General features: G+C 35.2%; 1 protein-coding gene across 2 annotated transcripts in view; it reads left to right on the top strand.

Moving 5' to 3' along the window:
- The first annotated feature begins 5,376 nt into the window (after positions 1-5,376).
- Positions 5,377-14,350, top strand: part of LOC132306728 (sterol 3-beta-glucosyltransferase UGT80A2) — a 29,712-nt gene continuing 20,738 nt past the window's right edge. The window contains exons 1-2 of one of the 2 annotated variants that reach the window (XM_059804254.1): positions 5,377-5,837; positions 6,638-6,825. In XM_059804254.1, coding sequence (XP_059660237.1) covers positions 5,672-5,837; positions 6,638-6,825 — 354 coding nt within the window. In that variant the 5' untranslated portion in view covers positions 5,377-5,671. The remainder of the gene's footprint in view (positions 5,838-6,637; positions 6,826-14,350) is intronic. The other variant, XM_059804253.1, reaches the window with a different exon arrangement.

Genomic DNA, 14,350 nt, shown 5'->3' with positions numbered 1-14,350 from the left:
TTTAAGGTCGACCAAACAATAACGGCCAAATTGTGTTTTTGGCCTTTAGAATCCACGCACAACCAAAAACATTACTCGTTTTGATCTTTTCGTCTCTCAAGTGACTATAAAAATAATTTTCATTAGGTACTATAACAAAATGTTCATGTGAAGCCAAAAACAAATATTATAATAAATTATGAGTACTACTGATATACTTGACCATAGAATTTTTTTTGGACAGTGTCCAACGAGAACTTTTAATTAATAATAAATAAGAACATGTCTCTCTTCCTTAAAAGTATTCAAATCAATAATTTTATGAGAATACATGTTCTTTGAACTTAGATGTTTTTCAAAAACTTTGTTTTCAAATATATAATTTTAGAAATTTGTCAACAAAATAATTTTCTGGACTATTTTTTTTTTATTTATATATATATATTTTGCTGAAATCTTAAAATATAAGTTTATTCTAAAAATAAAAAAAAGTGAACGAAGCGGGCCTTTATATGAACACATGGTGCCATAGGCTCAAGTTTATCAAGAGTTAAGACTGCTAGGTTTGACCCAACTGTTTAGTGCCAAAAGTTACGAGGAACCCCAATTTCATAAAGGGTCGAATTTTTCTGGGCTAATGGCCCATTAGTCAAGTGACAACTTCATATGCATACATACTAATATGCATATATATCTTGTTTTAACACACTCCCATTATATATTTTTGCTCGGTCTATAACACTAGTCCATTTCAGAATAGTGATATTTATACTGAATACTTGTATTGAATTACCTAACTCTATAATTTTTATTGGTTTTTTTTTTATCTAAATACAAGTAAGTGAGTGATCACACTTTTTTATTTGTAGCATAAATGACCAATTATAAACAATTAGTTTAACAATTCATACAAAAATCATTTTCCTTTCTATATATATATATATTCTTGCTCCAGAAAAATCCACAATACTCTCTCTCTCTATCATCTATGTTTCTCTTTACATTTTCCTCTCTTGCCATTCCTCTCATTAGCTCCTTTCTTTACTCTCTCTTCTAAAGCGATCCACCACTCTTCTCTACTTTCTCTAATCTTCAATTTTCTATCTAATTTTTCTTTTAAAAAAACCAAATTAGTCAAAAATATATAACTCATGTTTGTAATATTTAATTTAAACGTGTGGATAACTAAATAAGAGAGATCTCTATGTAAAAGAAAAACTTAGAACCTTTTTTGATACATATATATAAAGGGAAGTTTCAAGTTAACTTCATTACAAAAAGAGAGAGCCAACAAAACCCACATTTAAAAAAAAAAATTCAAAATCAAAATTCACTTATATATATATATATTTTAATTCGAAATACTCTTAAAAGGACCCTCTCATAAGAAGAGTTATAAACTCTTTTTCTTTAATCATTAGATGAAACAGTTTTTTGAGATGTGTAAAAATCCAAACCAGTTATTTAAAAATAAAATAAAAATAAGAGAGCTTGTAACTTTCTTAAGAGAAGGATGCCTAAGAACATTATTATTATTTTAATTTTATATAAACATAATTCGAAAAACGTGTTGGGGTTACTTGAAGTTTAGATTATATACCAGAAGTTTAATATTGATTTTATTGATTGATGATTGGAACCATCAAATTAACTTAACTAAATTAAGTAATCTCTACCCTAGATAATACTCCAATGTTGACATTGAGTGCTACTTATTAAAAGCCCACCACATGGGTTACTTCTGAATTATAGTGACTTAAGTGATGAGACAAGCTCATGTGAGATCAGGGTCCTTGTCAAGAACAAATTAACAAACACTCTTAGCCCATTACTAATCATCACCAAATCGTGTGTCTGGGACTTCTGGCCGAACTAGTTTGTACTCTATATTGTCTATAACCTACTCTTAAGATTACATACTAAGTTACGTAATTATTTTCGACAGGTGTTACATTATAATCGCGCTCGTATTCTCATACTCTGTTAGTACATTCGTTTATATTCCTACTATCTTTTGTAATTTTGACTTTGCTCTTACTTCCGACCCTCCGTGTGACTTGGGTTACATAGTAAGAAATTGAGGTTCCATCCCGCTCACAAGGAAATGCACTAATATGAATGCTCTTGCAGTCTGACTCAGCCAATGGGTCCGTTGACCATATGTGATTGTTTCTCAGTAGCATAAAGAGGAATCTTAATTCCATCAATTTTTTTTTTTATATATATATTTTTTTCCTGTCTTAATTCCATCCATTGACCTAGTATCTAGTGACTAGTGACTACACTATAAGCTTTTCGTCCCACAAATCACAAGTTGGCTTGACTTGTTTCGATGTAATGTATACATATATATGTCTCTAGACATTATGTCAAATGATAGAATTAAGTTTTTTTTGATGTTTTACAAAGATATGTTTCGAAGTTAAAATCGAGTTCGTCGAATGAAAAATATAAAATAATTTGTCGAAAATTGATACATAAATTATTTTTATTAAGTTTTAATACTATTTTTTTTCATAAATATTTTACGATAACTAAATACTAAAAAATAAAAAAAAAATATTTTATATCCAAATAAACAGACCCTTTGTTGTTACTGTTAGTCAATAATTGACTCTAGGGGGAAGGTGAATAGAGTCAATGGCCAATGTTTGTAATTTTAAAAATTTGTTTCCAACTAAATAGAATGCAATACACAATAAAAATATTTAAGCAATATAAGCACAATTATAGAGTATAGAGATAGAGAATTGCAAACAGTGACTCGGCAATTTAGCGAAGTTTGGAAGCTCCTACTCCTCGGCTTAAGGTCCTTCCTTGAGACTTTCCAAATCACTAAAGCTCCTCCTTAATGGTGGAGAGCAAACCTTCATCTTGAAGCAAGACTTTGCTTCTTTCCTTACTAGGCGAACGCCCTTCTCTTTAGCTTTGCTTTTGGGTCACACCAACCCTTACAAGAATGTAGAGATATATAAAGATTACAATATTGTTTCTTTCTCTCTCTCTCTCTCTCTAAAGGATATTACAAGAATTAGTCTCACATTAGAGTAGAAGAATGAAATAAATAAAGCTCTAGTCTCTTAAACTGATATGAGAAAAAGAATAAGAAGTCAATGTTCAGATCAGAATTTTAGACTCCTTTTAATGCTCTTGAATGCACTTGGATGATATTCTTGAATAATCTCTAAAAGAAGTAAGTTTGTTTGTAGACCATTTATCTGTATTTGAAGAGATTTTGAGTTCAATAGAGCTGTTGTAGGTAGTTGGAAGCATTAAATCAAATTCTAGCCGTTGGAATTTGAATCTGCAGAGCTGCGACCAAACCGTTTAACGTATGCCATAAACCGGTCGACGTATCCTTTATCAAACCGGTCGACGTATGCTACTTACCGGTTGACGTATATGTTGAGTTCCTGAGATTTCAGTACTGCCTAGATACCGATCGACGTATGTGCAAACCGGTCGACGTATATGAGTTGATCTTTGAATTTTGCCTCTAAATACATACCGGTCAACGTATGGCATGAACCGGTCGATGTATATGAGCTTCTCCTCGAATTGGCTACTACATAGATACCGGTCGACGTATGTTTCAAACCGGTCGATGTATATGAGTTGATCTTTGAATTTTGCCTCTGAGTACATACCGGTGGACGTATGGCATGAACCGGTCAACGTATGGCATGCTGTTCTTTGAATTTTTGCCTCTGCCTTGTAAAACATTTGCATTCTCTTGTTTTGCATCCTCTCGTGCGTTAGTTAACCATATTCTTTATAGAATGTTTACAGCCTCTTTATGTTTCAGGAATGTGCATCTGAGTCCATATGATGGCATGAAGATCCTTTCATTTCTTCAATTAAGAAGCATTTATTTCCTTGCATTTAAACTCAGTTGAAATATTAGAATATAAGACTCCTTTAATTGATTTGTTACCATCAAAACAAATGGATTAGGACTTTGATCAACAGTTACATATTCTCAGAATTAATAAATAAATTTCTATATAACATTGTGCAACTACCCAGGAAAGAAGGCCAATTTAATTACTAGTGGTATGACATGAAGTGTAACGTTGTTACAACTTATATAGTTTAATGAAATGAATATTCCTCTCAGAATTAATATTCTTTAGGTCATACAATTAGATTTGAGTGCAACTGATGTGATTAATATTCTTTAGGTTTGACGTCAATCTCTATATACAAAAAAAAAATAATAATAAAAAATAATAATAAAATAAATAATGATTTAATTGACTACTATGGTGTCTCGACAAAAATAGACTTACATAAATACAATTCTTTCCATAATGAACTAATCTAAAATCTTTCAAACTCAAGCACTATTCAAACTTTACTATCATAAAATCCCAACTCATACACGATTCTTTACATCTCTTTTTATTTCTTTTCTCTTTTCCCTCTAATTAGAGTAATAGAAAAACAAACTCTTTCCATATTTTTTCCGTCTTCACATACTGAGTTTGCATATCTCTTGAATGTGTTGGAATGCTTCTATAAGAAACTGAGTTTTACAAAATCTAGAACAGAAATTTCATTTGAAGTTTTTGAATATCAACAAGAATAGATGGTTGAATAACCTAGGATTTTTATTTTATTGATTTGTTCATGTTCCTTCTTTACGAGTTTTTGTTTTGTTGAATATTTCCTACAAAGTTCTTGTTTTGTTAAATATTCAGTTGTTACTTTCTTTAAGAGTTATTTTTGTTTATCTATTTTTGGATAGTTTTTGTTTTGAAAGGCATATTATATTTTGGTTTTAAATGAACTATTTTTACTCTGCCAAGTGAAAGAAAAATATTTTTAATATTTATTTTTTGATTTTTGGCAAGGGTTTAGATCGAGGTTGACGCTGAGTCTATTGGGTGAGACGTGTAAATTGATGAATAAGTTATTTTTATCAGATTTTTTTTTTTTTTTTTATGTAAAATATTTTACGACTATTAAACACAAAAAAATAACAAGAATTATTTTTTAAAAAATATTTTGCGCTAAACAAGCCTAATCTAAAAGAATTGGAAAGCATTTTTTTTAAAAGCATTTTTCTACCATCTATTTTGAGTTGTTTCGAATCAAATAAAAAAAGAAAAAGTTGCATCCAAACAAGATTTTGTTATTATTCCAATGTTTTGCAAAAAAAAAAAAAAAAAAACATCCCCCAATTGAGCCCTTATTTATTTATTTTGCTGGTACCAAATGTATCCCAAAGCTGAAACAAACGGCCGACTGTAACTGGTCACAGAATAATTTGCCTTTACATGCAAGCTAAACAACTGTTAAGCTAAGGACATTTTAGTAATAAAATCAACCCTGGAGGATAAATTAGTAATCAGAACGATAACATAAAAGACAAGTGATTGCCTCGCAGAACTAATTCCCCAAATTGTCCTCTCATGAACTGACGGTTCTACCCGTCCTTTGCCGTGCCCCCCCTCCCGCTCGGTCCGATTACAATCTCAGACCCTCCACCCACTCCCTCGAACGTGGCCCCTCTTTCTCTCTCTACTTTCGCTCTCTAAAATCCTTCTCTCCCACAAAAGATCTCGCCTCCATAGATATTTTTCTATATTTATATACATATAAGAAGTTTCTGGAAAGTTCTGTCGATCTGGATCGAGAACAGCAAAAGCGACTCGGCAGAGAGAGTTCGCCGGAGTCGGTTGTGCCATCGATGGCGGAGTTGCCTCCGAAGAACGATAGTGGAAGCTCCTCCGGTGAAGTTCCGGTCGAATTCGAACGGGAAGTTGCTGCTGAAAGTAGCTGTAGTGTTGCTGAATTGGACAGCAGGGAGGTGGTTGCAGGTGGTTTGTTATCCAACGGCGGCAGTAATTCGTCAGGTATGTCGAGTTCACTGGACGATTCCGGTTTCCGTAGAAATTCCTTTTGGTTGACGAGAAATTGTAGGAAAATAAAAGAAATGAAAATTACAACTGTGCTATTATTTCTCAAACCGGTTACAGGTCTTCATGTGCTAGCTTATTTGTTTATATTTTTCTCTCTGGTATCGAACAACTCATAGCTCTTTCTTTATTTACCTAGGAAATGTGACGAAAATTGAAAAAAGAAAATTTAAGTTCAAGCTGAAGCTCCGAGAGTATAATACTGTGACCTAGAAGAATTTCAAATTAATTATAAGGCTACCACAGCTATTTGGTTTAGTTTATTCTTAAGTTTGGCAACCAAATTATTTGAAAAGTTTATATTTAAGTTCTTATTTTCTTCTTGTTTTCGAAGGTTTCTTGCCAGCCAAACAGAATGCAATGGAATTATTTATTCCAAAATCTGAGTTTTCTTTTTTATTCGTCTCAGCAACTAGATAGGGAATTAAAAATGTTTTATCCTATATGGTGGTTGTTGAATATATATCATATTGTTTGCATGCTTTGATGTGCTGATTCAATGGAGATGAAGACGTGCTAATTCTTTATTTTGTAATTAGCGTTGGCAGAGAGATATACAGGATCGGTTTTGTTTGTTGACCAGATTTTATTGTTGTTAGAATTGGTTTGGGTACTAATCTAACTCAAAATGGGTTCTCATAAAAGAATTATTGGTCAAGGTTTTTGAACTATACTAGTGTTATTTTAAAGCTTCCCTAATTGTTTCAATCTCTAATCGATTGTAATTAACATGGTAGGGACTGGTGGTAGTAATCTTCCTAGAGTCAATACTTTACCAGTGAGGATACTGGATTCTGACAAATTAGAGCTGCCTTCAAGCCCGATTAAGTTGGAAAGATCAAAAACTGAGAGACATAGACATAAAAATATACTTCCTGAAGAGGCAGCACAAATTTTCAACAACAAAATTTCGGTCCAGGATAAGGTACAATTCATGACAATGTACTTTTTGTACCATTTGATTACTTATTCTTCTAGCCTTCAGCTTGCACATGTTGCTCCATGTCATAGTATTCATTTTTTGTTTTACATGACTAAATGACATTCTTAACTAAAATAGTTTCTGGTATATCTTTTATTCTCCAAACTCCAGTTCAGGGTGGTAAACATAAGTATGGTATACATCTGATATCAATGTCTTTGAATCCAGTGAAGGATTTGTGGTTAAGTTGGTAACATGCATGTGGGTAAACCAAATTACATAAATAGATCTGGTTGCAAAACATGAAGTGAAATTGATGAATGGTTGAATGGATGCTTTATGTCTCTTCTCCCTCTTATATATCTGCTTGATGAAATTTTGATGTTGGTTGCCTCATAGATAGGAGGCTAAATCAATCAACTATTGAACTGTTTCATCAATGGTTGAGCACTCCACTTATCCATTTGAACTTGCGAGAATATTGTTGGCTAACTGCAAATAGGGTGCAAATATATAGTCTAACAATCAAGCTGTCCTCAAATTCCTTGCCTCTCTCCTGAATTGTGAATTAGGTAAAATCTCATTCATGAATAAGCATAGGGATGGCAACGGGGCGGGTTTGGAGCGGGTTTACCTAAATCCATCCCCGCCCCATTGATTAATGGCAACTCCATGCCCGCCCCGTGCCCCGCGACGGGTTGGATTTTCATATCCATCCCCGCCCCGTTGGGGAATGTTGTGCCCCGTGCCTGCCCCGTTATCAAAATTTTTCTTTAACTTTTTAAAACTTAATAAACTATGACCTGTGCCCGCCCCGCCAATAAATTTTCCCTTCCACTTTTTGGGACTTAAGCTATGATTTTACTGTAAAAAGCCTGGAAATGGCATAACATATATGAATCCCAACAAAAATAAATAAATAGCATGCCTGTAGCATAATTCAAAGAACATGATCAACAAAAATAACGGTTTAATACAACCAAATCACAAGAAGTTCTAAGCTCCAGCTTTCCACCATAACCAAAACAAAAGCAAGTTTACATCCTAAATTATCCAAAATTGAAGTCTGAAATTAACAAAAGATAACAAAAACACAAAAACTTATTTAAATCCCTTAAATGATCTATCTGGCATCTGCAATCTCCCATGTCTTCCAGAGTGTTCATAAATTAATCAAAACCTGAAAATTATGAACAAATAAATTATTTAATACATAAAAAAATGATCAGCAAATTGATGAAAATAAAATTTATATGAAAACTATAATTCCAATGATCATCAAACAGTCTTGAAAAACAACAATCTTATGTTCAATACCAAGTGTGCTAAATTGCTAGCTAGTACTAGTTGTACCTTTTCAATAAAAAGTATAATAGGCGATTTCAAGATTGAAAAGAATCTGTATATTGCCGTACAAAGAATGGTTTACAATGCTTTAGTTAAATAGGAAATACAAGGAGTTAAAAAAAGAAACTACAGGTTGTGACTACAGGCTATAACATGAAACTACAGGCTGTGACTACTGGCTGCAACTACAGGCTGTACACTAACATAATTTCCTAATCTTAGTCATTGACTATCTATATTTACACTCCTATCATATACCCTAAAATCTAGTCTTATTAAAACCGAATATCTCTTTTTTCAACACTGCCCCTCAAGCTGGCTTGTAGATGTCTTCCATAGCTAGCTTGCTTCTTAAAACTTCAAACTGTCTCGTGTAGTCCTTTGGTAAGGGTGTCTGCAGCTTGTTCAGTAGTAGAGACATAAGGAATGCAAATCATACCACAGTCAAGCCTTTCCTTGATAAAGTGTTTGTCAACTTCCACATGTTTGGTTCTGTCGTGGAGGACTGGATTATGAGCAATTGAAATGGCAGCCTTGTTGTCACAGTAGACTCTCATTGGAGGAGAAACAGTAACCTTCAAATCTTCAAGGATTCTTTTTAACCACATAGCTTCGCAAATCCCATGGGTGAGTGCTTTGAACTCGGCTTCTGCATTACTCCTTGCTATTACATTTTGTTTCTTACTTCGCCACGTGACTAAGTTTCCTCCAACGAAGGTGCAATATCTAGAGGTAGATCGTCTATCAACTATACTGCCTGCCCAATCAGCATCTGTGTACACCTCCACTTGCAAATGACCTTGTTTCTTGAACATAAGTCCTTTACCTGGTGAGCCCTTTAAATACCTCAGAATCCTGTACATTGCTTCAAAGTGTTCCTCTCCAGGAGAGTGCATGAACTGACTCACCATACTGACTGCAAATGCTATATCTGGGCGTGTATGAGATAAGTAAATTAGTCTTCCCACCAATCTCTGATATCTTTCACGATCAACCATATTCTCGGGTTCGGCAGCTTCTAACTTCAGGTTGACTTCAATTGGAGTGTCAGCAGCTTTACACCCGAGTAGTCCTGTCTCATTAAGCAAATCAAGTACATATTTTCGTTGATTCACGAAAATTCCTTCTCTTGACCTGGCAAATTCCATTACAAGGAAGTATTTTAATGCTCCCAAATCTTTGACTTCAAAATCTTTAGCAAGTTTCTTCTTCAGTCTGGTCAACTCTTCAATGTCATCACCTGCCAAAATTATATCATCCACATACACAATTAAAACGGCAATTTTCCCTTCCTCACTGTGTTTGTAGAGCATGGTATGATCTGCTTGACTCTGATGATATCCATGACTCTTCACAGCCTTTCCAAAGCGTTCAAACCACGCTCTTGGAGACTGTTTCAAACCGTACAGGGATTTTTTGAGTTTACAAACTTTGCTCTGACCGTGTTTTCCTTCGAACCTAGGTGGCAAGCTCATAAACACTTCTTCTTCCAAGTCTCCATTTAAAAAGGCATTTTTTTATGTCCAACTGATGTAATGGCCAGTTAGAATTGACTGCCAACGACAATAAGACTCGGATAGAATTTATGTTTGCTATAGGAGCAAACGTCTCTTGGTAATCAATGCCATACATTTGCGTAAAACCTTTCGCCACAGGTCTTGCCTTGTACCTTTCCACACTACCATCAGCTTTACACTTAATAGTGAAAACCCATTTACACCTAACAGTTTTCTTTCCTTTGGGCAAGTCAACTATCTCCCACGTTCCACTCCTTTTAAGAGCATTCATCTCCTCTAACACTGCCGATTTCCAATTCGGATCATTTAGTGCTTCCTGAATGTTTCTTGGAACAAACAAGTAAGAAATATTTGAAGTAAAGGCCCTATGTTTATGGAAAAGTTTATCATAAGACAAGTATTTGGCAATGGGATGCTGGGTACAGGTTTGGATTCCTTTTCTTACAGCTATAGGGATATCAAGGTCTATAGGAACTTGGCTAGGTGACTCTGTACGATCAGAAATAGTAGGGACAACTGCAGATAAGTTAGGATTTAGAGTACCTTGAGTGTTCAGGGAGTCATTGCTCGGGACCTCTGATTGGCCTTGCTCAGGTACAATAGTAGGCTCTCTACTCTTTTGATGAGTCTTTTTCCTGTTATAAACCAGAAGCTCAGGATTCGGTTTTTTTGGAACCGTTGGTAGGATTTCTCCCCCTGTTGGAGATACAGTAAGGCTCGGCAGATTAGGACTAGGAGGCCCCGGGTTTCCTGATTCTAGAACATCATTTCCCTGTTTAAAAAGATCAGTGTTCGGAGTAATAGAGTGTGAGACAATAGTTTTAGGTAAGGGAATATTAGTAGAAATCTCCCAAAAATTTTCTTCGCTCTCTTTCTCCCCCTGAAGAAAAGTTTTCTGAAAATAAGGATGATTTTCTAGAATAAAGACATCCATACTGATAAACATTTTTTTTGTTTTCGGATTGAAGCATTTGTACTCCTTTTTATTCAGGGCATACCCAACAAATACACATTTTTGAGCCCGAGGATCCAATTTAGTCCAATTTAGACCGAAGTCTACTAGGTAAATGGACAAAGACAGTGCACCTAAATACTTTCAAAGGAAGGTTGGAATAAATCCGAGTTTCAGGAAAAGATTTTTTATGGCTTTCAATGGGTGTAAAATAGTTAAGAACACGAGTAGGTATCCTGTTAATTAAATATGTTGCTGTTAAAACGGCTTCACCCCACAAATACTTAGGAACATTCATTGAAAATATGATGGCACGAGAAACTTCAAGTTAATGTTTATTCTTTCTTTCAGCAATTCCGTTTTGTTGGGGCATGTCAACACAAGTGGATTGGTGAAAAATTCCTTTTTCTGTTAAAAAACTTCCTAAAACTTCATTAAAGTATTCGGTGCCGTTATCAGTATGAAGAATGCCAATTTTTGTTTGAAATTGATTTTCAATCATCATATAAAAATCCTTGAATAATTTTTCAACCTCAGATTTTTCATTCATTAAATACACCCAACACAAACGTGTATGATCATCAATAAAAGTCACAAACCTTTTTTTCCAGAAAGAGTTGTGATCCTAGAAGGGCCCCAAACATCGCTATGGATTAAATAAAATGGTTTTGATGTTTGGTAAGGTTTGGGAGAATACGTAGTACGATGACTCTTTGATAAAAAACAATTCTCACAATAAAAAGATGAACAATCCAATCCTTTAAACAAAGTAAGAAATAATTTTTTAAGATAAGGGAAACTAGGATGCCCTTGTCTAAAATGCCATAGCATTATTTGTTCTCTAACAGGGACAGAACGAAAACTACTCAAACCTTGAGCCTTTTTATTACTTGAAATATCATCTTCAAAATAGTAGAGACCATCTATCATCTTAGCACTGCCAATCGTCTTCCCCAAGCTCTGGTCCTGAAATTCACAATAGGATTCAAAAAAGATAACACGACAATTAGAGTCTTTGGACAATTTACTAACTGATAAGAGGTTACAAGCAAGCTTAGGGACATGAAGGACAGACTTAAGATCAATAATTTTTGAAAGTTTTACCAAACCTTTGCCTGCAATAGGAGAATAAGAACCATCAGCTATTCTGATTTTTTCAGAGCCTGAACAGGGTGAATAAGTTTGAAACAAATGAGAAAAACTTGTCATATAGTCAGAAGCCCCTGAATCAATGATCCATGGGGTAACACTGAAATTTGAACGACAAGATAAGGCCTTCGGGTTGTTACCTGTTTGAGCAAGAGAAGCATTAGGAGTACCAGATGAGGAATTGAATTTCAGCAATTTTAGAAGATGATCCATTTGTTCTTTGCTGAAGGGAAGTGCCTCGGCTTCATGAGCTGATGGGGCTCGGTTGAATCTGCCTTCTTGCTTTCTCTTCCAATTCGCTGGTTTACCATGAATTTTCCAGCAGGTTTCACGGGTATGGTGAGGCTTGTTGTAGTGGTCACACCAAAGACGGGGCTTTTCATTATGTTTCCTACCAATATTTGCTTCAGATGCGATCAGGGCAGAGGTCTCAACAGCACCATTTGATAACTTTTTTCCAAGCATGACTAGCCTGCGACTTTCCTCTCTTCGAAGCTCGGAGAAGACTTCACCGATTAAAGGCAGGGGTTGTCGTCCAATTATTCTGCCCCTCACTTCATCAAACTCGACATCGAGTCCAATGAGAAACTTGAAGATGCGGTTGTCTTCCACCTTTTTGTAATGGTTGCAATCTTCAGGTGATTTCCACTCATAATCGTTGAACAAATCAAGGTCCTGCCACAAACGTTTAAGAGAGTTGAAATATTTTGTAACACTGTTATCTCCTTGACGGATCTCTCCGAGTTTTAGTGTTAGTTTATAGATTTGAGACTGATTTACCAGGTCTGAATACATCTAGTTGACATTGTCCCAGAGTTCTTTTGCTGTGTGGTAACACATATAATTAGAACTGATGTCCTCCTCCATAGAATTCACCAACTAGGTCATCACCATCGAATTCTCTGCATCCCAGGTCGAGTGGGATGGATCTTCAGGTTACGGTTCCTTCTTTTCTCCTGTTAGGTAGTCGATTTTGCCTCTGCCTCGGATGTACATCCGCACGGACTGGGACCAGCGAAGGAAGTTTTCACCGTTTAGCCGAATTGTGGTAATCTGGACCGAGTGTGTCTAAGAGTTTTGGACTTGGGACTTAGAGGTCTTGGTCTTGGACTCAGGTACGTCATCAGATATGGTGATTAGGGTTGTTTGGAAGAGAGAAAAAAAAGAGACGGCTAGGGGTTTTTTTTCCAGAAGAATCGGTAAGATGGTCTGATACCAAATAGGTGATTTCAAGATTGAAAAGAATCTGTATATTGCCGTACAAAGAATGGTTTACAATGCTTTAGTTAAATAGGAAATACAAGGAGTTAAAAAAAGAAACTACAGGCTGTAACAGGAAACTACAGGCTGTGACTACAGGCTGTAACTACAGGCTGTACACTAACATAATTTCCTAATCTTAGTCATTGACTATCTATATTTACACTCCTATCATATCCCCTAAAATATGGTCTTCTTAAAACCGAATATCTCTTTTTTCAACAAGTACAAATGCTCGTTACAATTTGTGACCCCTTGCCTCTCTGTTCATCAATTAACACATATGCACAGACAGCTTCACTAAAATGCTTCATTAAAGCCACTACTGATGTTGAGAGAGAAAAAGAAAGGCAATGAAAGAGACTCACCACTGCTCCTATAGACACAGAGTGGTGTCTACTACTACTTGATAAGGTCTGGTGTTCCATACATATTTCTGCATCTTTTTCATGCTCAATATCTTCTGTAACTATCAACAATAACACTGCACTGTCCTAAGTCTGGATAATACAAGATAAATCATAGTAGTACTAATTAGCACACTAAATTTTAATTTAATACTTGCATTACTCATGTACTATAACAATATCAGATGAGATCAAAACAAATCTTCCTGACCTTTACCATGTTACTTCTATCTAAACTTCTCTAGAATCAAAACATCATTGAATTTTATCAAAACCAGTTATGCTTTTAGTAATTGATGGTGACTAATTGTACAAAAAACTATACATTGATTTAACAATAGTTAATATTACTAAACTGCAAAAAGGAGGAGGAAGAAGAAAAAAAAAAACTATACCTTGAAGCCTTTTAATCTTTTTCTTCATCACATATTGTTAACCGAGAGATTCCAGCAGAAAGAGCTGATGCCGATGCATTAGCTGCAAAACAGTGTAAAATAAAAAAAAAATAAAAAAATGAAAAAGAAAAAAACTAAATGGGACATTCAATATAAAAGCATATTTAAAATTTCATTACCTTCTAGATCATTCCACAACCAAGATTGAGAACACATCAAAGCCTCTTTAAGGCCAGGACTAAGTCGATTGCGATGTGGACTCACCAACCTACCACTTGTACTAAATGTTGATTCAGATGCGACAGTTGATACTGGAATAGCCAAGATGTCTCGAGCCATCAGTTGCAATGTAGGATTCTTACTCTTATTTGCATCCCACCAATTTAAAATGTTAAAATTAGGGCTGCAAATGAACCGAGCTGAGCCGAGCTTTGCCATGCTCGGGCTCAGCTTGCCACAATCAGAGAGGTGCTCGGGCTCGGCTCCGGCTCGGGCTCGGGC

The sequence above is a fragment of the Cornus florida genome, unplaced genomic scaffold (assembly GCF_030987335.1).
Source record: "Cornus florida cultivar Cherokee Brave unplaced genomic scaffold, ASM3098733v1 CherokeeBrave_3.0.0_Hap2_Chr05, whole genome shotgun sequence".
NCBI classification, from domain to species: Eukaryota; Viridiplantae; Streptophyta; class Magnoliopsida; order Cornales; family Cornaceae; genus Cornus; species Cornus florida.
Note: the sequence above shows the minus strand (reverse complement) of the source record. Positions and strands in the feature narration are given on the sequence as shown.